Source organism: Eretmochelys imbricata, chromosome 23 (assembly GCF_965152235.1).
Source record: "Eretmochelys imbricata isolate rEreImb1 chromosome 23, rEreImb1.hap1, whole genome shotgun sequence".
Taxonomy (NCBI): Eukaryota; Metazoa; Chordata; order Testudines; family Cheloniidae; genus Eretmochelys; species Eretmochelys imbricata.
Window position 1 is genome coordinate 4,039,997 of NC_135594.1, and position 27,160 is coordinate 4,067,156.

The following is a 27,160-nucleotide window of genomic DNA, read 5'->3' on the forward strand; positions in this document are numbered from 1 at the left end:
GCCAACTACAGAGGGGAAATAAACTCTTTGCTCCTGCTTGAGATTCCCCTGTTGATGCATCCCAGGGTCACACTAGCCCTTTTGGCCACAGCGTCACGCTGGGAACTCGTGTTTTGTATCCAACACAACTCCCAGGTCTTTCTCAGAGTCACAGCCTCCCAGGATGGAGTTCCCCATCATGTAAGTATGCCCTGCATTCTTTGTTCCACAATAAATCACCTTACGTTTAGCTGTATTAAAACACATTTTGTTTGCTTGCGCCCAGTTTACCAGGTGCTCCAGATTGCTCTGTATTGGTGACCTGTTCTCTACTTTATTTACCACTCCCTCGATCTTTGTCATCTGCAACTTCATCAGTGATAATTTTATGTTTCCTTCCAGGTCATTGTTAAAAATATCCAATAGTGAAGGGCCAAGAACTCATCCCTGCGGGACCCCACTAGAAACAGACCCGCTTGATGACTATTCCCTATTTACAGTTACCTTTTGAGACCTGTCACTTAGCCAGCAATTAATCCATATAATGTGGGCCGTGTTAATTTTGTATCTTTCTAATTTTTAATAAAGATGTTGTGTACTATCCAGTCAAATGCCTTACAGAAATCTAAGTATATCTCATCAGCACCATTATCTTTATCAACCAAACTAATTTTCCATAAACCCATTTTACTTGAAATTAATTATATTACCCTCCTTTGATTCTTTATTAATCAAGTCCCATATCAGCCCCTCCATTATCTTGCCTGGGATTGATGTGAGTCTGACTGCCTATAATTACCTGGGTCACCCTGTTTGTCCTTTCTGAATATTGGCACAAGAGTAGCTTTCTTCCAGTCTTCTGGAACTTCTTGACTTACACAACTTATTGAAAAGCAACATTAATGGATCAGCAAGCTTTTTGGCCAGCTCTTTTAAAACTCTTGGGTGCAAGTTATCTGGACTTGCTGATACTTTAGTAGCTGCTGTTTAAACATCCTCCAGAGATACTAGTGGAATGGGAAGTGTTATCATCCTATGATCTGACTATATAATTTGTTCCCACCCTCACAAATACAGAACATAAATATTTACTGAACATTTTTTGCCTTTTCTGAATTAATATTGACAATTCTACCATTTCCATGTAGTAATGGATCAACACTATTGCTAGGATTCTTTTTCTTCCTAATATACTTTTAAAATATCCTTCTTACTGTCTTTAACTTGGCTGGCCATAAAGTTCTCCTTTTGCTTCCCTTATCTGTTTTCTACAATTCCTAGCTTCAGATTTATATTCATTACTATGAACTTCCCCTGTATTCTGTCTGTTTATATATAGTAGCTGCTTTCACTTCCCCTCTATGCCAGATTGTTTTTTCCACCAATGCAGTCTTCTTTCTCAAGTTGTGGCTTTTGAGGCATGTAGTAAAGTTTTCTTGAATAATTCCCAATTATCATTCACATGTTTCTGATTAAATTCTTCCTCCCAGCTGATTTGGCTTATAATTGTTTTAAAGTTTTTTGTGAAGTTGGTCCTTTTAAAGCCCTGTATTACTGGTTTGCACTTTATTCTGTTTGCCCAGCTCAAATGTGGTCAAGTCATGAGCACTTGTTCCAAAGTTACTATTCATTTTTAGTTCTTCTTTGAGTCGTGTCCCTATGAGTGCTCTGCTTGAGGTGTGTCTGCGGCCCTGCGCCGCTGGTCGGAGAACTTCGGCAGCCGTGTCCGCTGGGCTCACACATGCGCTGTCTCTCTTCGTGCTGCGCCATGAGTCTACCCGTCCTCCATTCTTTCTCTACTGCCTGTCCATTTGCAGATCCTTAACTCTTCTTTCAGTTGTTAATATTTAGCTTCCAAGAGCTCTTTAGCCGCCTTTTATCTTTATTTTGACTGAAGAAGAAGAAAAAACAAGAAAGAAAAGAGTTCATTGTTCAAATCGGCCCCCGGACAAGGCTATGCCCGGTTCTCTGGGCTTCAAGAAATGTCGCACTTGCAGCGAGGCAATCCCCGTTGCGGACAAGCACGCTCAGTGCGTTTGCTGCCTCGGTGAGGGCCACATCCAATGAAAGCGTTCCCTCTGCCAGCAACTTCGACCGAGATCCCGCACAGACTGAGAGCTTCACCAGAAGATCATCTTTAGGGAGGCAGCTCTCCGAGCGCAGGGTCCGGGAATATACCACCAGATGGTACTGCCGCCATCCTGGTATGCTCACCCATGGGCACCACCAGGGCTCATGCCACCGCAGTGGCTATACTGGGACCCCCGGGCAGTGCACTGCCAGCCTTCCTTCCAGGGCACCACGTGTCACCAGAGGCCGCACCGTGAGCCTCAGAACCCTTAGAAGTGGCAGAGCAGGAGATGGAGTCAGAGGAGAGGATCACACCCAAGGCCACATCCCCCTCTTCTCCAAACGAGGGGGTCATGCCATCACCGCCCTCCATTGCGGATGGTTTCTGCCTATTCCAGGAGCTGGCGAAGATGGTGGCTGACCTCCTCTATGCACCATTGGAGGAGGAGAAGGATATGTGTCACCAACTTTGTTGATATCCTCCACACCTCTTCTACCTCTAAAATCCCCCTCCTGCTCAGTGAGGCCAACCTAGATCCCGCTAAGGGGGTGTGGGAAAACCCGGCCCCGGTGGCTCCGCCTTGCAAGGGAGCAGACGAAACTACCAGGCGCTTCTGGAAAAGTATGACTCCCCCAATTACAGGACTTTATTGACAAGGTGCCAGACAGCTCCCGGGATTCCAGGAATGCCAACTGGTGGCAAAAACAGCCCTGCAGTCGGCTCTCGACACAACTCCGCTGCGGTGGGGATGAGACGCGTGTCGTAGCTGTGCCTCATGGGTTTCCCGAAGGAGGTGCAGACGAGGGTGGAGGACCTGGCCTTTGAAGGGGTGAAGCTGTGTGGGGAGAAGACCGACGCCTCCTTCCACTCCTTGAAGGACTCCAGGGCCTCTCTCGGGTCCTTGGGAATCGATATACCAGGGCAAAGGAGACAAGTCAGCCCACGGTACCAGCACAGACCGTATTCGGCGGAATTCCTGGCGCAGCGGCTCTATCAGCCCCAAAGAAAGAGGGGGAGGTTCTCGAAGCAGAAGCCCTTGAGCTCCCCAGGCCTCAACCCAACTGCCTGCCCCGAAACCCCACTTTTGACAGGCCAAGACCACTCCATGCTACCACCTGTAACCTTGCACCTATTTGGCCAGCGTTTATCAGTGCTCGGGAGCACGTAACGTCGGACAGATGGGTCCTAGAGATCGTCCAATCTGGATATTCCATCCACTTCGCATCACTACCCCCCTCCACCACACCCTTCCCCGTCCCTCTTCAGGGACCCTTCTCACATGAGTCTTCTACAGCCGGAGATAGATCCACTCCTGTAGTTAGGAGCCATAGAACTAGTACCTCAACATCTGAAGCAAGGGGTTCTACTCGCTACTTCCTGATACCCCAAAGGAAGGGAGGTTGGAGGCCCATCCTGGACCTCCAAGCTCTCAACTTCATCAAAGCTCAGAAGTTCAAGTTGGTCATGCTATCGACAGTCCTTCTGTCACTGGAACTGGGAGACTGGTTTTCGGCCCTCGACCTACATGATGCCTATATTTCACATCTCCATACTACCGGCTGACAGACGTTTCCTCAGGTTCACTCTGCGATATGATCATTACCAATCCGGGGTCCTTCCCTTCGGTCTCTCCTCGGCCCAGAGAGGATTTTCCATAGTTCTTTCCATGGTGGCCACCCATTTAAAATCTCCAGGGATCAGGATCTACCCTGACCTAGACGATGGTCTCCTCCAAGAAGCTTGTCGAGCCCCCAAAGTTACGATGCTCTTGTTCACGGAGTTGGGACTACAGATCAGCTCCCAGAAGTCAACCCTTGCACCTGTGCAATGCCTGGAATTTATAGGGGCCGACCTAGATGCGCTATGAAGCAAAACCATCCAATCCTCCCTCCCTCAAGTGCCAGCCTGAACCTGTCTCCAGCTCCTGGGGCATATGGCAGCCGGCACGGCGGTGACTCCGCACGCCAAACTTCACATGTGATGCCTACAGCAGTGGTACAGATCGAACAGGGACAGTTTGGCCAAACCCCTGTCACTGCCAACCAGGGTCAAAAACTCCCTAGACCAGTGGAAAGACCTGGTCAATGCATGCAAAGAGATCCCTTTCCTCCAGGGACCACCTTCATTACTTCTCACCACGGATGCATCCCTCCTAGGATGGGGCACGCATTGAAATGGGGTCACAACGCAAGGCAGATGGTTTCTGGCGGAGATCTCCCTTCCTATCCGTCCTCTCGAAATGAGGGCAGTCAGGAACGCCTGCGCCACTTTCCTCCCGCTGATAGCAGGCTCCAAAGTCCTGCTGGACAACATAGCCGGCATGTATTATGTCTGTCGCCAAGGAGGGGCCAGAACTGCTGCATCTCTCGAAACACCACCTTATCCGCAGCCTACCTTCCGGGCATGCAGAACGTGGTAGCGGACAAATCCAGTCGCACCTTCCCGCTAGACCAAGAATGGGAGATGCACCCGTCAATACTTCAGGACTTGTTCGCACCATGGGGAACATTATCCACGGATTTATTTGCCACTTACCAAACCAAGAAGTGTCCATGGTTCTGTTCCAGGGCAGGGATTGGACGGCGCTCTCTGGGCGATGCTGCTTCTCCTCCTCCTGTGGGACAAGGACCTTCTTTACACCTTCCTTTTCCTATTCTGCTGAAGGTCCTGCTAAAGATAAAGAGGGACGGGGATCATGTAATTCTGATCACCCCTATCTGGCCGAGACAGACCTGGTACCCTTACCTGATGCAGCTTGCAGTGTACCTGCTGATCTCCCTCCCAACCGCCCCGCCTCTCCTCACATAAGACAAGGGACGCACCCCATACATCCCAACTTGGGGATCCTCCGACTCAAAGCATGTCTCCGACGTGGATTGAGCCTCTTGAGAGCTCATGCTCAAAGGACATACAGGAGTTCGTACTACACGCATGATGTCCTCCCACCTGGCGCACTTACCGACAGAGATGGTCCAGGTTCCAGAGTTGGTGCACGTCCCAGCAAATCTGTCTGGAGCCCCCACCTCTTTTCCAGATTCTGGAATCTGCTCTGACCCTTAAGAAATCGGGGTTATCCTTGAGCTGTCTCAGAGTCTACCTTGCAGCTATTACAGCTTTTCACCACTCTAAATACGGGGTCCTCCATACTGTCGCACCCCGCCACAGAAAGGTTCCTCAAAGGAATAACGAACGTCTTCCGTCCCCGTCCCCCCCTCCACCTTTTGGGACTGTAATTTTAGTATTAAAAGGGTGGCCTCGGCCCCACTTTGAGCCCCTGGCCACCTGTTCACTATCTCCTCTGTCGACGCAAACTGTCTTTTAAGGATAGGAGAGATCCCCCCCGTACACGGTATTCTTCCCCGACAAGGTCACGCTAAGGCAGCGTCTGGGGCTTATCCCTAAAGTGGCCTCCTCGTGCCACAGGAACCAGTCTATCCACCTTCTCGCCTCACCAGGACAATAGGGAGGCCATATTCCACACCCTAGGTGGTAGAAGAGCCCTCGCGTTCTACCTCGCTAGGACAAAGGCCTCCAGGAGGTCCCCTGGATTGTCTCTCTCTATGGCAGGAAGGTCTAATGGCTCAGTGCGGTCAGCCCAATGACTTTTGAAGTGCAGCCAGATTCACGACATGGCCCCTCCAGACCATCTCGGTCTCCTCTGCTCTTGCCTTCTTAAAGCCTGGCCCCGTCTCGGAGCTGTGCCGACGAGCCATACCTGGGCAGAACGTTACGGGATCACCAAGGACGCTGTCTCTGCTGCCCTATTTGGCTCCCCGGTACTTTCATCCGTGGCCCGTCTGAGTCGGAAGTCCCAGCCCTCCGCGGGGGATACTGCCTGGGACTCGCCTACAATGCAGCCCCCATGGGGACGTGACTCGAAGAAGCAGCGGCTCGCCCTGTGTGGCTCTTCGAGATGCGTGTCCCTGTGGGGTGCTCCGTGACCCGCCCTCCTCCCCTCTACTTCGGCGTCTGGCTATGCCTCTGCGGTAGAGAAGGAACTGGGGTGGGGGTTAGCCTCGTGGCGTGGCACAACGGACATGGCTCCCGAAGTCTTCTCATCAGCCATGCGGGGACCACCTCCGATGGGGCATCCCTAGGGACACGCGTCTCCAAGAGCCCAGGGTGAGTCACTTCTTCTGTGAGCAGTTCCTCCTTATCGGCCGAGACGAGGTCTAACATCGAATTCCCCCTGGTTCGGATGCAACCATTTTTTGAGGTAGGAAATTTTGTTCTCGGCGGTCTGTAGCCATTCCGAGGATGGTTTGGGACCGGTAACCTGAGACCTCCCGCATATGGCGCTCGGCTGAAATGGCCCTCTCTTTCCCCCGCTCACCTCCACGTCGTAGAGAGTTGTGTAAGGAGCCCCTCAGCCTGTTCCCACGTGTGATTTGAGGGTCTGTAGCATATGCCTCCGACTAGCCCAACTTGTGATTTAGCTGATCGCACGTGGACCCACAAGCGTTCGAGATCCTTTCCCTCCATGTTCTCAGTGACTTGGTAACAGGTAACATCAGTTCTGAGGTAGTGAGTGGGGTGCGGAGTGGGCGCAGGGCTCCCGTAGGGACAGAGGGGGGAGTGCAAGGGAGGAGCAAGGGTCTCGAAGGGAGGGAGCGTGGGGTCTTGGAAGGCTGGAGAGCGGTGGGCAGGGGAGGTGAGGGGGGTCTCGGAGGGATGGAGTGGGTGGGGATGGAGAGGGAGTACAGGGGAGTTGAGGGGGGTGCCGGAGGGATGGAGGGGGGAGGCTGGGGGGTTGGAGAGGGGCAGCAGAGGGTGCAGGAGGGATGGAGGGGATGGGTGGTGGGTCAAAGGGGATGGAGAGGGAATGGGGGGGACTGGGTCTTGGTTGGGTGGAGAATGATCAGGGACCTGGAACATCTCGATTGTTGGTGAGTGAGGGAATGTGATAAATGTCTCTAACACCCTGGTCCCCGGGACAGGAGGGCGATCAGGAGGGCCTGCTCCCCCTGTCTCCTCACACAAGGACAAGGGGACAGTCAATGAGACTGAATTGTGGGAAATTCAAACCCAATACCCGGAAATGCTTTCTCCCTGCTGTGTCATTAACCAGTGGAACCCCCTGCCACAAGGGAACCTAGTGTCACCGACACCAGCTCAGTGCGGCACTCTGTCCTCCTCTAGTAGTGTCTGGGTATGTCTACACTGCAAAATGTGTCTCCTTTGAGTGTTTGCCCACACGCACGTTTCATTAATGGGGCCGCTCGCCCCCATCCTCCAGCTCAGGGTCTTTTACCAAGCAATGTTCATGTGGTGGGCCTGCCCACTGGGCCTCCTCCGCCAAGGGAAAAGCCAACCACCATCGCCTCCTCTCCACCGCCTCCCAGCATCGCGACAGAATGGTTGGTGCCCGTATGGCAGCACGACGGCTCGGCTCATTATTGTGTGATTAGAAAATATGCAACTCCTTGATGTCCCAGACCCGTAAAGGATGGCGAGGCCGGACGGCAGATCCTTCTGCAACACAAATCCGTTGGGCCAGCATCTGTTCCAGGCCCGCCAGGTTGGCTGGAGGAATCAAGAGACGTGCTCTTATGTCTCCAGTTCTGCTCAGTTCCCGACTCCGGCTTTGACTCTGGCTCCGACCACTAGGCCTGAGCACCCACGCCCCACTCTGTGCCACTCTGCTTCTCAGAGCTCAGGCTCGTTACCGATGGTCGTCTCCCCCCGACTCCTGGTTCCTGCTTCCCTGCCCTGCCGTGCTCCTGGTTCCTTCCTTGTTCCTAATCCCTGCCCCTGGTCTCTGACTCATTCCAGCCCTGACCCTTGGCTTGGGTTACAGACTTCGACTGCTGCAGACTGTGTCAGCAGCACCGGGAGCAGCCTCCTCCCGGGGGAGAAACTTGGGCCGCCCGCAACATCTACCAGCACTGGGTAGATTCATGGCGTGGAGCGACCTCTCAGTCCTACAGGAACCTGACGTGCTGCTTCTCCTGACTTCACCCAGACAGTCCCGAGATGGCACCAAGCCGCCCGTGATGCTCGGAATCACTGTGAACCTGGCGCATTCGTTCTCCTTGGTGACCCTGGGTGATAACCGCACAGCTACTCCCCAAGGGCCACCACCATCCTCTACCTCCCACCGGGGCTCTATGGACCACTCCAGGGATGGATACTGGGACCCCAGCATTCCATGGTCTGCTCCCCTCTGTGCCCATGTGGCCCTATTGGCGGGGATGGGGGGGGCCGTGTCCATCTCATGGGAAGACAGGACTACCCGGACAGGAGTTGTGCGCCAAGGGCTCCTTCAACCACGTCTGCAGCAACTCCATTGGCACCAGCTCAGCCTTCTTCTAGCTGAGTGGAGGAGCAAGGACAACTTTCCTTCCTCTAATAGACATAAGAACGGCCATCCTGGGTCAGACCAAAGGTCCATCTAGCCCAGTGTCCTGTCTTCCGACAGTGGCCAATGCCAGGTGCCCCAGAGGGAATGAACAGAACAGGTCATTATCAAGTGACCCACCCCCTGTTGCCCATTCCCAGCTTCTAGCAAACAGAGGCCAGCGACTCTTCAGAGTATGGTTTTGTAGATCCAGCAGGACCAGGTGCTTTGCCATCGTTGTCATCCTCATTCTCTCCAGATGAAGCAGCGGTGCCCCTCGCCCCAGCCCCACAATTGGATGGGGTTCACCTCGTGGCGTGGCACAACGGACACTGCTCCCGAAGTTCTCTCATCAGCTGCGCGGGGACCGCTTGGAGGCTAACGGGTTCCAAGACCTCTTGACGAGAAGAGCAATGGTGCTCCTCCTACCCATGGAGGAAGTCAAGGGAGGTGACAGTACCGCTCTACTCAGTGCTGGATGGGCCTCAGCTGGAGTACGGTGTCCAGTTTTGGTCACCGCCGTATAGGAAGGAAGTAGAGAAACTGGAAAGGATCCAGAGGCGAGTGACAAAGATGTTCAGAGGGATGGGAATGCAAGCCATATGAGCAAAGGCTGAAGGAGCTGGGTATGGTTAGTTGGGAAAAGAGGAGATGAAAGGGGGACACGATAGCGGTCTTCAGATACTTGGAAAGCTGCCTGAAGAAAAGTTGTTCTCCCTTCCCACAGAGGGCAGGATAAGGGGCAGTTGGTTCAAACGACAGCCCAGCAGATGTAGATTAAATCTCAGGAAAAACTCCCTCGCTGTACGAGCAGTAGGACAATGGAACAATGTGTCTAAGCTGGAGGTGTAGTTTCCGGCTGAGGTAGACATACCTGTGTTGCCCTGATCGAGCCAGGGTGCTAAAAAGAGCAGTGTAGCCACGGTGGCGGGATGGATCAATCCTGGGATCGCTGAGGGGCAGTCGGTAATGAAAAGCAGTCTGCAAGCTGCGCTGGCTGCAGCAGACGATGCTGCCTCTCGCTCCATGGCCATGGTGGTGGGCGTGCTCTGGTCGTTGCTTTCTGAAATGCTTCCTTCTAGGAGCTGGTGTGTAAACACCGAAGGATTGTGATGTCACCCCGGAGTGGTGAACTTCACCATTGCTCCTCAAAGAACAATCCTGAGCACCCTTCTTTCACCACAGGTTCATAGAACCCCTCCAGGAAGAAACAGTGCTTCTGCAGGAGAAAGGCAGCCTGCCTCATTGACCCAGCCGTCCCACCCTCCTCCTTAGAAACACCTGTGTTGATGGGTTGGCCGGGAGATCCAGACCATGAGGGTATTCACTAAAGCTCCGGAGATTGCAGCAAAACACCGAAGCAAGAAAGGCATGTTAGTATTCCCTCATCGGGATGGTTGGCTGGTTCAGGGAAAGTCGCCTTGCTGGGTCTCAAAGGCGGCTCAATATACCCGCAGCCTGGTGCCGAACCTGGAGTTCATGGGTGCACTGCTCAAACCCATGGACTTCCTACCTTGGGACAGGTTCAAGAATCTCTTGTTCCTGATCTCGTGGTGGTGGAGGAGTGAGACTCTCTAGTTGAGAGAACTTTCCTTGCTGCTCTTGTAGTCTGACATGAGGCTAGGAGGACCACCTCCCATGCATGGAGGGCTGGCCGAGGCCTATCTGCACCCCAGGCAAATAGCATCTGGATATGGCCCTCTTCATGCCCCCGTTGGGTCGATCATCTCTGACTTGGTGGAAAGACCCAGTGAATGCCCCATTGCACCTCCCCAACTATCCAGGATGAGGGTGATGGACACATTGCTCTCGGGATGGGCAACATATATGGACAACCTGCAGACACAGGGCCTGTGGGTGCCCTGAGGGACAGAGATGCACATCGACCTCTGAGAGCTCAGGGTGCTGCTCAAGCCCAGAGAGTCCTCCTTGAGTCATATTGCACGACAGCACAGCCAGATAAATGACGGACAATACCACCTCCATGTTCTACCTCAACAAGCCAGGGAGGTGGCAGATCCAACCCGCTTGGCCAAGAAACCATTTGGCTGTGGAACTGAGGCATCAGATGTTGGATCGCCCTCTCGGCTGTCCATCTACCCAGTCTGAAGATCACCATAGCAGACTGTTGGAGCAGGTACATCTCCTTGAACCACAAGTGGGAACTCAAGGACTCCATTTTCCAAGCCGTCTTCTCAGACTGGCGCTACCCAGGGACGCAGCCATTTGCAAGATGAAACACCTTCAGGATGTCCAGAAACCAAGATGGTCTTGGCCACAGTCTCGGCCTGAGAGCACCCGGCATGGCTGAGATAGTCTTGGTTTCTGACATCCTGACATTTTCCGAGACTTGGCTCAAGACCTTACCTCTGGTAGCAGACCTAATGTCTCAGGACAAGGGGAAAGTCCTTCATCTGGATCTGAAGTCTCCTCATCTCACAGCTGGGCTGCTGGATGGTTGTTGAGAGTCCTGCTTCTCGGCCGTTTGGGATATCCCGGTTGGCAGCTGGACAGACTCTACAAGACAGACTTACCTTGCAAAATGGCCGAGATTTTCTCACTGGTGGTGTCAAAAAATCTCTGAACGCTTAGAAGGCATCCATGCCCGTGGTCCTGGATTATCAACTGGAACTCAAATGGCTTAACTTGTCACTGAGCTCTCACTGATCTCTAAACCTCCTCCCCCTATAGAGGGCCAATCTACCTTCTCACGCCCAGTGGTCTTGACATTTTTAAAAGGCCTGATCAGTGAGTTTCTGCCTATTCTGGTTTCCCCATTGGACCTCAACCTGATTGTTTCAGTGCTGATGGACCCTCCATTCAAGCTAATGGCGATTTGTGCTCTCTTGCAATTGTCTCTGAAAATGTCATTCAGGGTATCTATCACCTTGGTGAGGAGGGTAGGAGAGAGTCAAGCATGGCTGGCTGGCCCTCCTTCATAGAATCATAGAATATCAGGGTTGGAGGGGACTTCAGGAGATCATCTAGTCCAACCCCCTGCTCAAAGCAGGACCAATCCCCAACTAAATCATCCCAACCAGGGCTTTGTCAAGCCTGACCTTAAAAACTTCTAAGGAAGGAGATTCCACCACCTCCCTAGGTAACGCAGTCCAGTGTTTCACCACCCTCCGAGTGAAAAAGTTTTTCCTAATATCCAACCTAAACCTCCCCCACTGCAACTTGAGACCATTACTCCTTCATTCTGTAGTTGGCTCTCCAGTGTCTTTAAGAACCCATCCAAAGTTCTTGCCGAAAGGTAGTCACAGAATTCCATCTGAACCAGCAAATCCACCTACTTGTGTTCTATCTTAAGCCTCGTGCTTCCAGCTCTTCGCACCTGAGACGTCAAACAAGTCCCGGCTTCCTATCTACAAAGAAAGAAGCCATGCAGATCTTCACTTAGCCCCTTTGTGGCTGTCGTAGGAAGGATGAGAGGCAAAGCCTTTGTCCATGTGGATTTCTGACGATATGAGGACTTGCTATGAGGTGGCAAAGGACTCCCCCATCCTTTTTGAGACTCGTTCCATCGCAGCCTCCTTAAAGAATGTGCACACATGCAGGGCAGCCACTTGGGGTGCTATCCATTCATTCACTAAGCACTAGGTACTCACTGAAGTCTCCAGCTTGGAAGCTGTGTTCAGCAGGCCCATACTTGAGTCTCTTAGACTCGATGCACTGGAGTCAGCATCAATATAATGTGCGTATAGACAATGAACCGCTGTAACTTCTCCTTTGAGCCGCTGAGATGTCGTCCATAAGCACGTGCCAGGAGCCCTTTAACTCTGATTCTGTGGTGAAGAGGAATGGAGCGTGCTGACACGCTCCATGGTTTTCCGCAAGGGTGTCTAAAGGCGAAGAGCTACCAGGATGCGGACGTGCCATGTGGACGCTCCTGGCCACAAGACTCCGAACTCCACCACTGTGCGTGCACCCCACCCACTCGAATGTGCACCTGGACCACACAGCTTGAACTCCAGTCACTGTACAAGGTTAGCGATTTCTCATTCTCCTCTTAACTCGGGTTCGCAGCTGGAGTTAGAGAAGCCTGGAGTTTACAGCCGATTGGTTGGGTCTTCATTGCTGTTTTAACCCAGGTTAGCTAACGCAAATTAAGAACGTGAGTTAAAAACACACCTTTTTTGCAGTGTAGACATACCCCTAGTGGTGGAAGAGCCTGCTGTAGCCTTGATCGGGGAGCTGGGTCTCATAGCTTGGGCAGGAAAAGCTCCTGCCTTTAAATCCAGAGGTCCCCAGTTCTATCCCTACTGCTGCTGACCCACCCATGGGTACCACATTGGTAGCAGAAGAGAAAAAGGTCTTGGACATTCATGTAGAGAACAAGAATATGCAGGGTTAGAGTGTATACAGGAGGGAGCTAAACCTCCCGCTCCAAGGCTTAAGATCTGTAGTTAGTAAAGATCAGGGTGAGATCTGTGTGGGGAGCAGATTATTCCCCTCAGCTACTGCAGAGTCTTTACACCTTTCTGTGTTGCATCCAGTGCTGGGTGCTGTCAGAACTAGGATACCAAGCTGGGTGGGCCTCGGCTGTGATCCAGAGTCCTCTGGCGATTCCTATGAGAGCTGTTTGCTGGGAGGCGTGGGGGTTGGGTGGGTGGTGCATTCTGTGTCCTACCGCTGACACCAGCTGTCATGGATCTACAGCTATCATTGCTCCAGCCTTCATACGGTCTCCTAAGAAGTCCCCTATTTCTTGCCAAGCCTGCACATAGCCTTTCCCAAGGGTGAATTCTGCAGCTCTCCGACTCCCAGACTGGACCTTTATCTCTGGCACCCCCTGTTTTTGTCCTGGCGCTCTACTGAGAGTGCAGCTGAGATAAGATGCTTGTAGAGACTTGTACCCATTCAAGGAGCCATGCACCCGGGGCATGCGTGGGGTGAGACCAGGAGCCTTTTCAGAACAACAGAGCATTGATCAGTACTAGAAATCCAGCACTGGAGAGTCTTTAGCCAAGTTTAAGACAGTCTATATGGGCAGAAGCAGATGCTCTGATATCCCATGCTCTCCTTGGGTCCACCTTGTGTCTTTGTCCTAGTTCTTAACATAAGAGGTAGGAGGCACCGGGGTCTCTGTCCTCACCCCTGCAACTCCTCTGAGTCCCAGCTCTTCTATTTCCTGAGCGGCTGGGGCGAAGTGCTTATGAATGGAATCCACACAGATGAATGGAAGATCCGTTTGGTTCTTTTAGGTCCATCCCAGAGACCACCATTGTCTGCCTGACATCCAGCCCTGCCACACTCCCCAGAGTAGGAACTGGCCCCTTTCCACTCAGTCGGTAAACTGAGTCACGCATCGTTCATAAAAAGATCACAAGCAATTCCCCCGTTCTTCACCTCGCTTCCAGAACAGAGTGAGATCGCTGCCCTCCCCCCTCCCCCCCCCCCCGGCAGAGATCTAAGGACGTTTGAACCCCCTCTGAAGTTGGGACTCCACGTTCATAGAATTATAGAAGATCAGGGTTGGAAGAAACCTCAGGAGGTCACCTAGTCCAACCCCCTGCTTAAAGCAGGACCAACCCCAACTAAATCATCCCAGCCAGGGCTTTGTCAAGCCTGACCTTAAAAACCTCTAAGGAAGGAGATTCCACCACCTCCCTAGGTAACCCATTCCAGTGCTTCACCACCCTCCTAGTGAAATAGTGTTTCCTAATATCCAACCTAAACCTCCCGCACTGCAACTTGAGACCATTGCTCCTTGTTCGGTCATCTGCCACCACTGAGAACAGCCAAGCTGCATCCTCTTTGGACACCCCCTTCAGGTAGTTGAAGGCTGCTATCAAATCCCCCCTCACTCTTTTCTCTTCTGCAGATTAAATAACCCCAGTTCCCTCAGCCTCTCCTCGTAAGTCATGTGCCCTAGCCCCCTAATAATTTTCGTTGCCCTCCGCTGGACTCTCTCTCCAATTTGTCCACATTGTTTCTGTAGCGGGGGGCCCAAAACTGGATGCAATACTCCAGATGAGGCCCCACCAGTGCCGAATAGAGGGGAATAATCACTTCCCTTGATCTGCTGGCAATGCTCCTACTAATGCAGCCCAATATGTCGTTGGCCTTCTTGGCAGCAAGGGCACACTGCTGACTCATATCCAGCTTCTCATCCGCTGTAATCTCCAAGTCCTTTTCTGCAGAACTGCAGCTCAGCCATTCGGTCCCTAGTCTGTAGCGGTGCATGGGATTCTTCCGTCCTAAGTGCAGGACTCTGCACTTGTTGAACCCCATCAGATTTCTTTTGGCCCAATCCTCCAATTTGTCTCGGTCACTCTGGACCCTATCCCTACCCTCCAGCGTATCTACCTCTCCCCCCAGCTTAGCGTTCTCCTACTTCAGTGAAACCCCAACAGTGATCAGAACCTGCCGGGGCAAACGTCCCCAATTCCCTGGAGAACTTTTCTTCCAGATAATCTCTAGGGTCTTACAGAAGAGCTGCTACTCATTCAACAACATGCAGTTGTCATATAGCAGGATAGAGCCGTTTCAAATCCATCCCACAGGTTTTCTCCTTTAGGGTCACGCTAGCAAGGGCCACATGGGGAGCTTTCATGCCCTCCCCTCTACACCCCTTTGCCATCCTAAAGCCTTCGGGTTTGAGGCTATAATCAGGCCCTGCCTCTACCTCCTCCCATTCCTCCGGGTGTCAGCTGTCTGGGCTGCAGCCTGGGGTGTCCTTCCCACTAGGGTGGGCTAGGAAGTGCCTCTTTGAATAGTTTGTGGGTGGGAGCAGGGCAGGTTAGCCCAGCTCAGCAGGGGGACATAACCCAGCTGTAACTCTGGGGCTCTGGGTGTCCCGGGTGCAGCGTTGGCAGGCTCTCTCTGGAGTTGTCTCCACCCCAGGGCTGTGCGTATGCCAGGACCCCATTTCCTCTCTTGCAGAGAAGTCATTGTCTCTTTTCCCGCTCCCCGATGTTATTCAGTGCCTCTTGGTTAAGAGAGCGTACCATGGCCGTGGCCACCCTGTGAAAAGATGTCTCTGCCATCATCTGTGGCCTCTCGGCTGCTTTACCCTTCTCTGGGGCTTTTCCCACCCCCTGACAGGGTTCACGCTTCTGGCAGTCCCTCTCCCTGTGCACGCTCAGCCAGGAACTCAGCTGCGACAAGGCTCAGCTGTGCCTCAGTTTACCCAGTGCAGGCAGGCAGGGAAGTAACTGCCTTGGTCACAGATGCAGGCTTCAGGGAGTTCACCCTAGAGCTGGTGAGACTCCTTGCCTCCTGGGTGGAGCTGGGTGGCGGTCCTTCCTCTGCCCCACTCCAGGTCAGGTATCCGTCTACAGACGGGGAGGTGTCGTGAGCTTACCAGCGTTTCCCTTGGGTGACCTGCTTGACACCTCCAGGCCTGTCCGTGTGGCTCCCCTCAGTGCTAGCCCCAGGCCTTTGGCTTGTACCGAGAGAAGGGCTGGACTGTGCCTTAAAGCTCCATTTACCTCACCTAGATGGTCTTGTATCCTGGGACTGACATGGCTCCAAGAATGCTGCAACCGTTCACCGCTACAGGGTCCCTTCCAAGAAGTAATGCAAAAGGGGGTCTCAACCAGGATCCCCACCTACAGCGCTGCCGGAGTCTGCCCAGAACTCTGCTGCCAGGTGTACCATGGGTTTCGTACTCGGAACCTGCCCCAGATTGCAGTGTTCGACACGGCTTTACTACGTGGGGATTGGCTCCAGTGTCCCAGAAAATCTTCCTGTAAGCTCCCACCTTTTGCTCCCTTTGGGGATCAGCTGGATCTGGGGCCAGGTGAGTCCAACAGGGCATGTGCACCAGTGTGCGGAGTGGGGACTTCTCTACCAGAAGATCGTATCCACGAGAGGCGCTGGCTGGGTAACATCTTTCTCCCACATGGTCACTCACACAGCTAATGTACCGGCTGCCTTCTTGGCTGGGCAGATGATGGATTAACCCTTCGGTTCTGAGCAGGCCCCAGGAAACGGAGATTCAGGCAGAACACTCCATTATGCCCCATCCTTCTGCAGATATTGCAGCTTAGATCTTTGGGATCCGGGGGCTACCCAGGTCAGCTGCCCCCTCCCAGTTTAGGTTTACCCAAATCCCCCATCTGGGGCACTTCCTCCCCCCATGCCTAGGCCAATCCCCTTTGGGTCTTGTTTAATAACTGGACATACTGTCCACAAACTCACGTGTCGATCAGCCTGTGACTGACATCCTTAGACTTCTGATCCACTAATCATATTTTCACGGATCTCAAGACCAGAAGGGACCGTTGTGATCATCTGGTCTGATCTCCTGTACAACGCAGGCCAGAAGATGGCCCCAAAAGACTCCCTGGAGCAGGGTCTTTCCAAAAAAGCCTCCCACCTTCTTGTAAACCATCCAATCTTTTAAATTCCACATTGGGTGGAATTGTTCTAACCCAACAAAGCATCCAGAGAAGTGACTCCTCCTTCAGTACCCCGTTGGTGGAGCTATTCTCCCACCAGGGTGGCAACTTCCGTATATGTCCCTCCCATGGTCTTCTGCACCCCTACACTCCGAAACCTTGTCCTAGAAGCCACAGGGGTCAATTCAGACATAAGCAGTAAGGCCCCTTTGCACTGCACCTAGTCCCCAGTATCAGCCCCATCAGTTTGACTAGACGCCTGATGGCTTTAGGCCCCGGTATGGGAGTGAGACATCGGAGCCCATTTGCAGGGGGGATTGGATTCAAATTACTAGCCTACTCCAAGGCAGGGAGGAAGGCCTCTCTGTCCCCATCGTCCTCCAAGTGGGGCAGTAAGGTGGTATCTGTGGAGTAGATCTCCCCAGCTGGGGCTCCATGTGGCCTCTTGCTCCTTGGTACCTTGATTTCTAGTTCCTGCGTCCCTCTGCCGTGACTCGCGTTTTGGTTGCAACATGCTTGCGCATCTTGTTCTTGCTCAGTGTGCTGGACCTGGCTGTCTCCAGCTTCGGTGCCTCCATTTGGCGCTCCTTTGCTTTCAGCCCCAGTCTCTGTGGCTCCCTTGGGGCATTCTCCAATTCTCCCCTCTTCTCTGCTCTCAAGCTGAGTCGATCGCCTGGAACCCCTTCTGGGTCTGGACCATGGTTCTTGCCCAATTGTCCTTCTCTAGCCATGCAGCCATCTGTGCCTCGTTTAACTGTTCAGCATTTAGCCTTCCCGCTCTGTACAGCTCTACAGTCTTCCATGCCATTTGCCTTAATGTTTCCTTTCACTAACCTTGGTTGGTTGTTTTTTCCTCTGGTGTGGTCACTGGATGCAAAATACTACTGGTGCATCCAAAATCCCACTGCTGCCACCAGCTGTCATGGATCAACATGGGTTCACTGCTCCAGCCTTCATCCAGTCCCTTAGAACAGTGGCTCTCAATCTTTCCAGACTACTGTAACCCTTTCAGGAGTCTGATTTGTCTTGCATACCCCCAAGTTTCACCTCACTTAAAAACGACTTGCTTACAAAATCAGACCTAAAAAACCCAAAAGTGTCACAGCTCAGTATTACTGAAAAATGGCTGACTCTCTCATTTTTACCATATAATTATAAAATAAACCCATTGGAATATAAACATACTTTTCAGTGTATAGCATATAGCGCAGTATAAACAAGTCCTCGTATTAGATTTTAGTTTGTACTGACTTCGCTAGTGCTTTTTTATGGAGCCTGTTGTAAAATTAGGCAAATACTGTATCTAAATGAGTTGATGTCCCCCCTGGAAGATGTCTGTGTACCCTTAGGAGTATACATACCCCTGGTTGAAAACCGTCTTAAAAGGACCACTAGGTCTTGCCTTGCCCTGAGCATAGCCTTTCCCAAAACTCTGGTACCTTGTTTCTGTCCTGATGCTCTACTGAGAGACCAGCCGAGTTCAGACTCCTATAGACCCTTGTACCCCTCCAGGGAGCCAGGCACCCAGGCGTACGCCTGGTGAGACGAGGCAGCCTTTTCAGGACAATGGAGCATTGATTAGTCATCAGGAATCTAGCCTCGGAGAGTGCTGAGGTCTGTGAGACGAGGCAGCCTTTTCAGGACAATGGAGCATTGATTAGTCATCAGGAATCTAGCCTCGGAGAGTGCTGAGGTCTGCATGGAAAAGCCAAGCTTAAGACCGAGTCTATCGGGGCAGAAGCAGGTGCCCTGATATCCCATGCTCTCCTGGCATCTATCTTGTGTCTCTGTACCTAGGCCTGGTATCTCCTACGTCTCTGTCTGCACCCTTGCAACCTTGCTCTTCTCTTTCTTGGGCGACTGGGGGTGAAGGGTTCCTGTGCCAGTCCTTGGATCTGCTATTCATCTGCGTGGGTTCCCTTCAGTTCTTGACAGCACATTTGGGCCCCATTAGAGTCGTAAAACGTAGCCTGGCATAGCTCTGTCAGTTGGGGGAGTGCAAAAGCCACTGCCCCCCTAGCCAACTTAGTTATGCCAACACAGCCGTCAGCGGGGAGACCAGAGTGCTTCTGGTGGTTTGGCTACTGTCGGTCGGGGAGCTGCTGTTACCATACAGGTCAGCACTCCTTCTGTCGCATATGCTGCGTCTACACTAGGGAGCTATGCCGGTTTAGGTTCTGCAGGGTAGATCTGGCCTCAGGAAGAGCTGTTATACACATGTGCCTCACTCCCTATCCCCAGAGGAGGCACTGACCCCTTCCCAGGCAGTGGGTAAACAGAGTCTCTCACTGTTCCTTAAAATGTTACAAGACATTTCCACATTATCCCCAGGGTGCTGGGTGTGGGGGTGGAGGTGCAGGAGCAGAGAGGGGTGTGGGAATTGGGTGGGGTGGGGAGGACAGGGTAGAGGTTAGGGATTGGGTGGGGAGGAGGGGTGCTGGGTGTGGGTTGTGGGGGCGCTGGAGGCAGGAGCGCAAGTGCTGGAGAAGGGGGTGCAGTGGGAACTCGGGCACGGGGGGGAACAGCAAATGGACACAGGCCCTCCCCCAAAGGCAGCGCCTGACCCCCTTCCTGCCTCGACTGGGTTGGACCCTCCCTGACACATGTGGGGCAAGAAGGGGGTATTGTTCTTTTCCCTTACAGGTTGGCGCTAGTGTCACCGAGCGGGGACAAGGTGGGGTCCCAGGTGGATGGAGGGGGGGTGCTTTGGGGGGAGAAGGTGTAATTGGGTGTGGGGCATGTGCTGTGGGCACACCTACTTGGCCCCATCTGTGGGGCGTGTGCAAGGTCGCTGGCCTACTCAGTTGGGGTCGGGGGGTGTGTGTGGGAAAACTAGACATGATGTATCTTGATTTTTAGGAAGGCTTTTGACACCTTCCCACTTGACATTCTCCTAAGCAGCCTAGGGAAGTGGGGGTCTAGATGGAATGACGACCAGGTGGGTGCGCTCGAAGAGGAGTTATCTATGGTTTGCTGTCAGTTGGGAGGGCGTAACTGGTGGGGTCCCGCAGGGGTCAGTCCTGGGGCTGGTTCCCATTCAATATTTTCACGAACGACTTGGACCACGGAGTGGAGAGGATGCTTATAAAATCTGCAGATGACACCGAGCTGGGAGGGGTCGCCAACACTTTGGAGGGGAATTGAAAACGACCTGGACAAATTGGAGAATTGGTCTGAAATCAACAAGAGGAAAATCAGTGGAGAGCAGTGTGAAATACTTCACTTGGGAAGGAAAAATCAAATGCCTGGAGAATAACTGGCCAGGGGATAATATTGTTGAAAAATAAACTAGGGGATCTAGCGGATATGAAACCGAATAGTAGTCAGCAATGTGACGCAGGTTTAATCTAATATCTGGGGTGTATTAACAGGAGTGCCGTATGTCCGAAACGGGAGGTAATTGCCCTGCTCTGTGCAGCACTGGGGAGGCTTCAGCTGGAGCGCGGTGTCCAGTTCTGGGTGCCATTCTTTAGGAGAGATGTGGGCAAATTGGAGAGAGTCCAGAGGAGAGCCACAAAAAGGATCCAAGGTTTAGCAAACCTGCCCTAGGAGAGGTTAAAAGAAGAGGGTAGGTTTAGGCTGGAGCAAAGCAGACTGGGGGGGGACCTGAGAACAGTCGTCAAAGATGTTAAGGGCTGTTCGAGAGAGGACGGGGGTCAGCTGTTCTCCATGTCCGCTGAAGGCAGGACAAGACGTAATGGGCGTAATCTACAGCGAGGGAGACTGAAGGTAGATATTCGGAGCTCTCAGGGAAGGGAAGATTTGGGGTAGACTTGCAAGGGAGGTTAGGGAATCCCGTCACTGGACAATCACCTGGCCGGGCTGGTCTAGGGTTACTTGGTCCAGACTCAGTACAGGGGGGCTGGACTAGATGGTCTCTTGAGGTTCCTTCTGGCCCCACATTGTGATGATTCTGTCTGCCTGGGCAGAGGGCAAGCAGCTGCTAACTGGGCAGATTCATGGCAGGCGGGGGGCACTGAGTGGGGTGGCGGATGGAGAAGGGATCCCAGGTGGGCTGGGGGCTGGGATTTAAACCAGGGGAGTGAGGGGGACCTGGTACAACAAGTTCATTATGGGGATTAGAAAGGAAAGAATGCAGGTTAGGGGACTCTCCCCTGGGAAGCAGTGACTGAAAGACTTTTGGGGGGAGGGGGAACTGAATAACTGGCTGACTATGAGCTCCCAGTGCGACCCTGGGGCCAAAAGAGTCATGGCCATCCTGGGCTGTATAAACAGGGGAATCTCACGTAGGAGCGGAGAGGTTCTTTCCCCTCTGTGTTCGGCATTGGTGCGACCGCTGCTGGGATCCTGGGTCTGGTTCTTCATGAAGGAAGTTGGTAAATTGAGAGGGGTCGGAGAAGAGTCAAGAGAATGATCAAAGGGTTAGAAAACCTGCCTGGTAGTGAGAGACTCACAGAGCTCGATCTGTTTAGCTTAACAAAGAGAAGGTTCAGGGGTGGCTTGATCCCCATCTATCAGCACCTACAGGGGGTACAAATATTTAATTAAGGGCTCGTCAGTCTAGTGGAAAAAGGTTAAAACACGATCCAGTGGCTGGAAGTTGCAGCTGGAAATATTCGGATGGAGATATCAGATGCACAATTTCAACAGTGAGGGGCACTGCCCCTTGGGACAGCTCCCCACAGGCTCCATCCCTGATGATTTTAAACTTAAGACTGTGGATGTCTTACTAAACCATCTGCTCTAGCTCTGATGGGACGTTCTCTGGCCTGTGTTACACCGGGGGGTCGTGCTGGATGATCACAGAGGTCCCTCCTGTCCTTGGACCTGGCCCACACCCTTTTAAGAGTGACCCCTCCTCTGGGTAGGGAGCAAAGGGCATTACCCAGGGCAGGACTGGGCAGGAGGAGAGAGGCATTCAATGCATTCCTGCTGCATGACAGGGCGGGGATGTCACCTGTTGGGTCAGTATTATGTGTTTCCCTCTAGTGGCTGGTCCACATAGCCAGCAGCAGTAGTAAGGCCTTTATCCTCTAACGGAGCTCCTCCTTCAGCTGAAGTGAGCAATGTCTATGCCTCGTCCCGAGGCCCTTTGACTTCAGTGGTGTCTGGCTCAGGCCCTTTGTGCTGAAGGTCCCGGTTTTTGGCCCTGCCCATGGGGGAGGGGAAGGATTGTGCTTTTCCCAGGCTCTTCATTGACAGCCCGTTTCTCCTCTTCTCCCCCCTGACCCCCCATCAGAGGACGCCCAGAACCTGATCAGCCGCCTGGCCACGCGGCGCCGGCTGGCGGTGGGTGAGGACTGGTCCCAGGACGTGCAGCTGGGCGAGCAGAGCGAGCTGCGCTATTCCTACCATGTGCTGTGCGACGAGCACTACTACGGCGAGGGCTGCTCCGACTACTGCCGCCCCCGCGACGACGCCTTCGGGCACTACGCCTGCGACGAGCTGGGCGCCCGCATCTGCCTGCCCGGCTGGAGGGGGGAGTACTGCTCCGAGGGTGAGTGAGTGACGGCCCCCGGGATACACCCCGCCCCCGGTGGACCTCTGACTACACCATGCCCCTGGATATACCATGCCCCATCCAGCGGCGGACCTCTGAATACACCACGCCCCCCGATATACCACCCCGTCCCCAGCGGACCTCTGACTATACCTCGCCCCCCCCGCGGACCTCTGAATATACCACGCCCCCGGATATACCACGCTGCCCCCAGCAGACCTCTGAATACACTATGCCCCCCAGATATACCATGCCCCATCCAGCGGCGGACCTCTGAATACACCACGCCCCCCGGATATACCACCCCCCCACCAGCGGACCTCTGACTATACCTTGCCCCCTCTGCGGACCTCTGAATATACCACGCCGCCCCCCCGCCTCCCCAGCAGACCTCTGACTATACCACACCCCCTGCCCCCAGCGGACCTCTGAATACACCATGCCCCCCAGATATACCATGCCCCTTGGCAGACCTCTGACTATATACCACGCACCTGGATATACCATGCCGCCCTCCCCCGGTGGACCTCTGACTATACCACTTCCCCCTCCCCCCACGTGGACCTCTGAATACACTACGCCCCTCCCGCAGACCTCTGAATACACCACACCCCCCAGATATACCACACCCTCCCCCGGGACCTCTGACTATACTATGCCCCCCCCCCGCAGACCTCTGAATATACCACACCCCCCAGATACACTACGCCCCCCTCAGACCTCTGAATATACCATGCCCCCCCCACCGGGACCTCTGAATACACCACACGCCCAGGATATACCACGACCCCCCCCAGACCTTGGAATATATCACCCCCCGACCTCTCCAATTACATCTTGTTCAAACCCCCCCACCCCCGACTCCTGATTATACTATGCTCTCCCCCCCCCCCCCCCCCGACCTCTGAATATACCACACTTCCCCCCGCCCCGGACCCCTCTAAATACACCTCGCTAGCCCCCCAGAATGCATCTTGCTCTGCCCCAACCCCCCCAGAATACATGTTGCCCTAGGTCCCCCCCCAAAATGCACCTCTCTCTCCCCACAAACCCTCCTGAATAAACCTCGCTCCCACTGAATACACCTTGCTCACCCAACATACCTTGACCTCCCCAACACACCTCGCTCCCCTGTCCCCCCCCAACACGCCTCTCTCCCCCACGCCTCCAAACCTTCCCCAAATACACTTCTTTCCCCCAAAGACACCTCGCTCTTCCTGTCTCCCAACACACCTCGCTCCCCCAACACACTTCAATCCAGCCATGACCTCTTCTCCCCCCGCACCCCACCCCCATGTACCTCACTGGGACACTTTTCAGGGCTACCCGAGCTGCCCAGGTGACTTTCTATCAGAGGGGTGGGCAAACGTTTTGGCCCGAGGGCCACATCAGGGAATAGAAATTGTATGGCGGGCCATGAACACTCACAGAATTGGGTTTGGGGTGTGGGCTCTGGGGTGGGGCTGGGGATGAGGAATTTGGGGTGTAGGAGGGTGCTCTGGGCTGAGATCGAGGGGTTCAGAGGGCAGGAAGGAGATCAGGGCTGAGGCAGGGGTGCAGTTTCCAGCAGGCTCTGGGGTGGGGCTGGGGATGAGAGGTTTGGGGTGCAGGAGGGTGCTCCAGGCTGAGGCGGGGGTTGGGGCATGGGGAGAGGTTCGGGGCGCAGGCTCCAAGCGGCGCTTACCTCAAGCGGCTCCCGGAAGCAGTGGCATGTCCCTTCTCCACCTCCTAGGCAGAGGCGTGGCCCGGCGGCTCTGCATGCTGCCCCATCTACAGGCACCACCCCCTGCAGCTCCCATTGGAGAGCGTAGGAGGTGGAGCGGGGCCATGCTGCGGCCCCCAACCCAGCACCCCAGCCGGAGCACCAGAGCAGGGCCAAGCCACGTGGAGCGGCTCATGGGCTGTAGTTTGCCCACCCCCGCTCAACCACCTGCTCACAGCATGACAGCCTATCCGCGCCCACCAGGGCGAACCCTCCCAGCTCTGCCGCCCGCTGGCAGCATGGCAAGCTGCTCTGGGCTCCGCGAGCCCTGCACTCCCCCAATGCAGGCTAGCAATTTGCACCCCCACCAACCCGCCCCTTGTTTTAGCCCAGTCACCAACCAGCTGTCTGTGTGGAAACGGAGGGCGACCCAGGTTGCCAGCCTCCCCTCAGCTCTACAGTGTCCTGAGTGCAAAGCGCCTGGCTGTGTCCAGACTAAAACCAAACCACATATAAACTTGTTGAACGCCGCTTACGATAAAGATCCGGAATAGGTGCAAGGAACAAGACTGGCAATGCCAGGTTGGTCCCTATGGGTACGTCTACACTGCAATAACAAACCCGTGGCAGAGCCCGGTCAGCTGACTCAGACTTGCGGGGCTCGGGCTAACATTGCTGTGTAGACGCCTCGTCGTGGGATTTCAGAGCCCGGGCTCCATCCCGAGCCTCAGTGTCTCCACTGAAGTTTTATAGCCCTGCAGCCCAAACCCAGCCACGGCCGTGTCACGGATCTTGTGTCGCTGTGTTGACGTCCCCGATGTGTATTCCGCATGTGGCTGACATCGGAGGCTGGCAGCAAGCGGTGTCCGTTGGTTGACGCCCGCGCCGTTGTCCTCCTTGCGCTCGGACCCCAGGGCACAAAGGGCGGCGTGGACCGGTGCCCCTCCACTTTCTCCTTGACTCCGACTCAGGCCATGTGGTGGTCTCCGTGTCCGTAGCGATCCTTGTTCTTTCAGAACCTGCAGGTATAGATTGCGTCCATCGTTTCGTAGCCGTACTAGTTAACTGGTTCATAGTCTAGTTCTCCCCGCAGAGCGGGACTATGCCCAGAGTCTTGGGATTTAAGAACCGGGTTGCCTGCCCCCGTTCCTTCTCCAGCAGCGATGAACACCAGGGCTGCCTTCGTGGCCTCGGAGACACTCAGCAAGTGCAGCGTTAGCTCCCTTCTTCGGGGAGGGAAGGAGCGACAATGTTTGAAGGCCAGGAGACTGCAATCGGACCCAGGCCCACATGCAGCAGCCTCAGACTCTGGGAAATGCCCCTCTGAGTACAAGCTCCTAGTAGGGAGGCCGGCCACCTGGTTTTGAACCTCTTTTTGGGGTTTGCCCCCCATCCGACACTGAGAAAAGTCAGTATTGGATGGCGGATGCCATTTTAAGGAGCACGGTGCATGGGAGCTCACGCCTGCGGGGACGGGGCAATGAGCTCCTCAAAATGGCACCCCTCACGCGGCCTGATCTTGTGTACACACTGTGTGTGTGTGAGGTCACACCAGCAGGAGTGGGGCTGTGCACACCTCAAAATGGCACCCCACCGTGTGGAACCACTGCGTGCAAGGTCACACCGGTGGTGGCGGGCCCACGCCGTTCCCAGAAGTACCGGCATGCCTGGTATTCCAGGAATGTGTGAGAGGCCACCTGAGCTCCGCGATTGAGGCAGGGTCTGTGAAGCCCAAGAAACCCTCTCATGAGGGTAAGGGGCTTGGCCATCAGTGGTGTCATGGAGCCACTTGTACAAAAACAAAATGGTTTCCTCCATGTGGTCACATGGAGGAAGCCATTTTGTAAAGTACACTGGGTGTCCTCCACACAGTGCGACCTCGCTGAGAGGTCACGCTGGCAGGGCAGGGTAGCAGTACTTCAGAAACTCAGGACTGCAGTAGACACAACGGCGGATTCCCTTCCAGAACAGCCTCTAAAAGAAAAGATCCCTCCCTTACTCGGTCCATGTCGGGAGAGTCCTTGCGTGCGGGTCCTAAGTACTTAGAGCTGCCTAAATCTTCCATGCAAGAAGGGACGGCGTGAAAGGGGAAGGATCCATCGGTATCGGTACCAGCTCCAACTCCTGGACTGACGGACCGGCATCCCACGGCTTCATCTGGGAGTTCCACCCTGGACTTCCCTTCCACAGGACTGCCTCAGTCTAGGATGGATCCGTCCTCAGGCACACCAGATCTTTCAACACCAACCTCCAGTACTCCCCGTACTCCAGTTTAAACTGAGACCTTTACTACTCCGGAAAGTATTTTTGCCTTTATATACCTGCGGTCTCCTCTGTTATCAGTCCAGTTCTCCTCAGAGACATCTCTACAACAGAAGAAATCACTTTGAAAACCCTACTACAGCTACAGGCCGGAGCATTCCTCCTCCGGTACCGCTGGTAAAACATGAGATGACTTTTTTTCATCAGAGGACTCTGACCTTGTGGACAAGACTTCAACCCCTCGGAGAGAGAGATCAGCCCAGGCAGAGCCTCTAGGAGCCATCCTCCTCTCAGACAACACTACCAAAGGGACCGATGGTGTCCAATGCCTTGGGAGACTCCCCTTCCCCCAGCCAGTTGACCTGTCATATTGACCTCACTGGGGCTCTTGAGATCCATGCAGGAATTGTTCTGGATCCGTGCAGGAATTGCACTTATCACCTCCCCCTATATGGTACCACAGGCTCCGTCGGGGCGTGCGGAGGAGGAAATCAAACTGGCTGCGACGGTTCTAACGGGTGTGTCCTCCTCCTCCCACAATGAGGCAAATGCACCATCATCCCCTTTCCTGACTGATGACTACAGGCAGTACCAGGAGCTTTTACAGAGGCCTGTGACCGAGCTCCAGATCCCTCTCTAGGAGGTCCATGACGCACAGTGTAGGCTCCTGGAAGGAAGCCATTTTGGAGCCCGCGAGGCCCTCCTGCGTCCATCCCCTGAACAGGGCAGAAAAGCAGAACTTGGTTCCACTGAAAGAGGCCGAGTTCCTGTTCACCCACCCAGCGCCGAACTCCTTGGTGGTACAGACAGCCAGAGAGCCGTCCGGATGGCCGTTCCCCAGGCCAGCTCCATCTGACCAGGGTGATAAACGCCTTAGCCTCTTAGGGCGGAAGCTATTTTCATCAACCAGCCTCCAAGTTTGAAGCGCTAACTACCAGCCCCTGTTGGCAAAACACGATCTCACAAACTGCGCTACATTGGTGGGGTTCAAAGATAAGCC

General features: G+C 54.0%; 1 protein-coding gene across 1 annotated transcript in view; it reads left to right on the top strand.

Annotated features, from left to right (window-relative positions):
- DLL3 (delta like canonical Notch ligand 3) overlaps positions 1-27,160 on the top strand; it is a 125,757-nt gene that overhangs the window by 13,972 nt on the left and 84,625 nt on the right. The window contains exon 4 of the mRNA XM_077840542.1: positions 21,936-22,193. Within this exon, the coding sequence (XP_077696668.1) occupies positions 21,936-22,193 (258 nt within the window). The remainder of the gene's footprint in view (positions 1-21,935; positions 22,194-27,160) is intronic.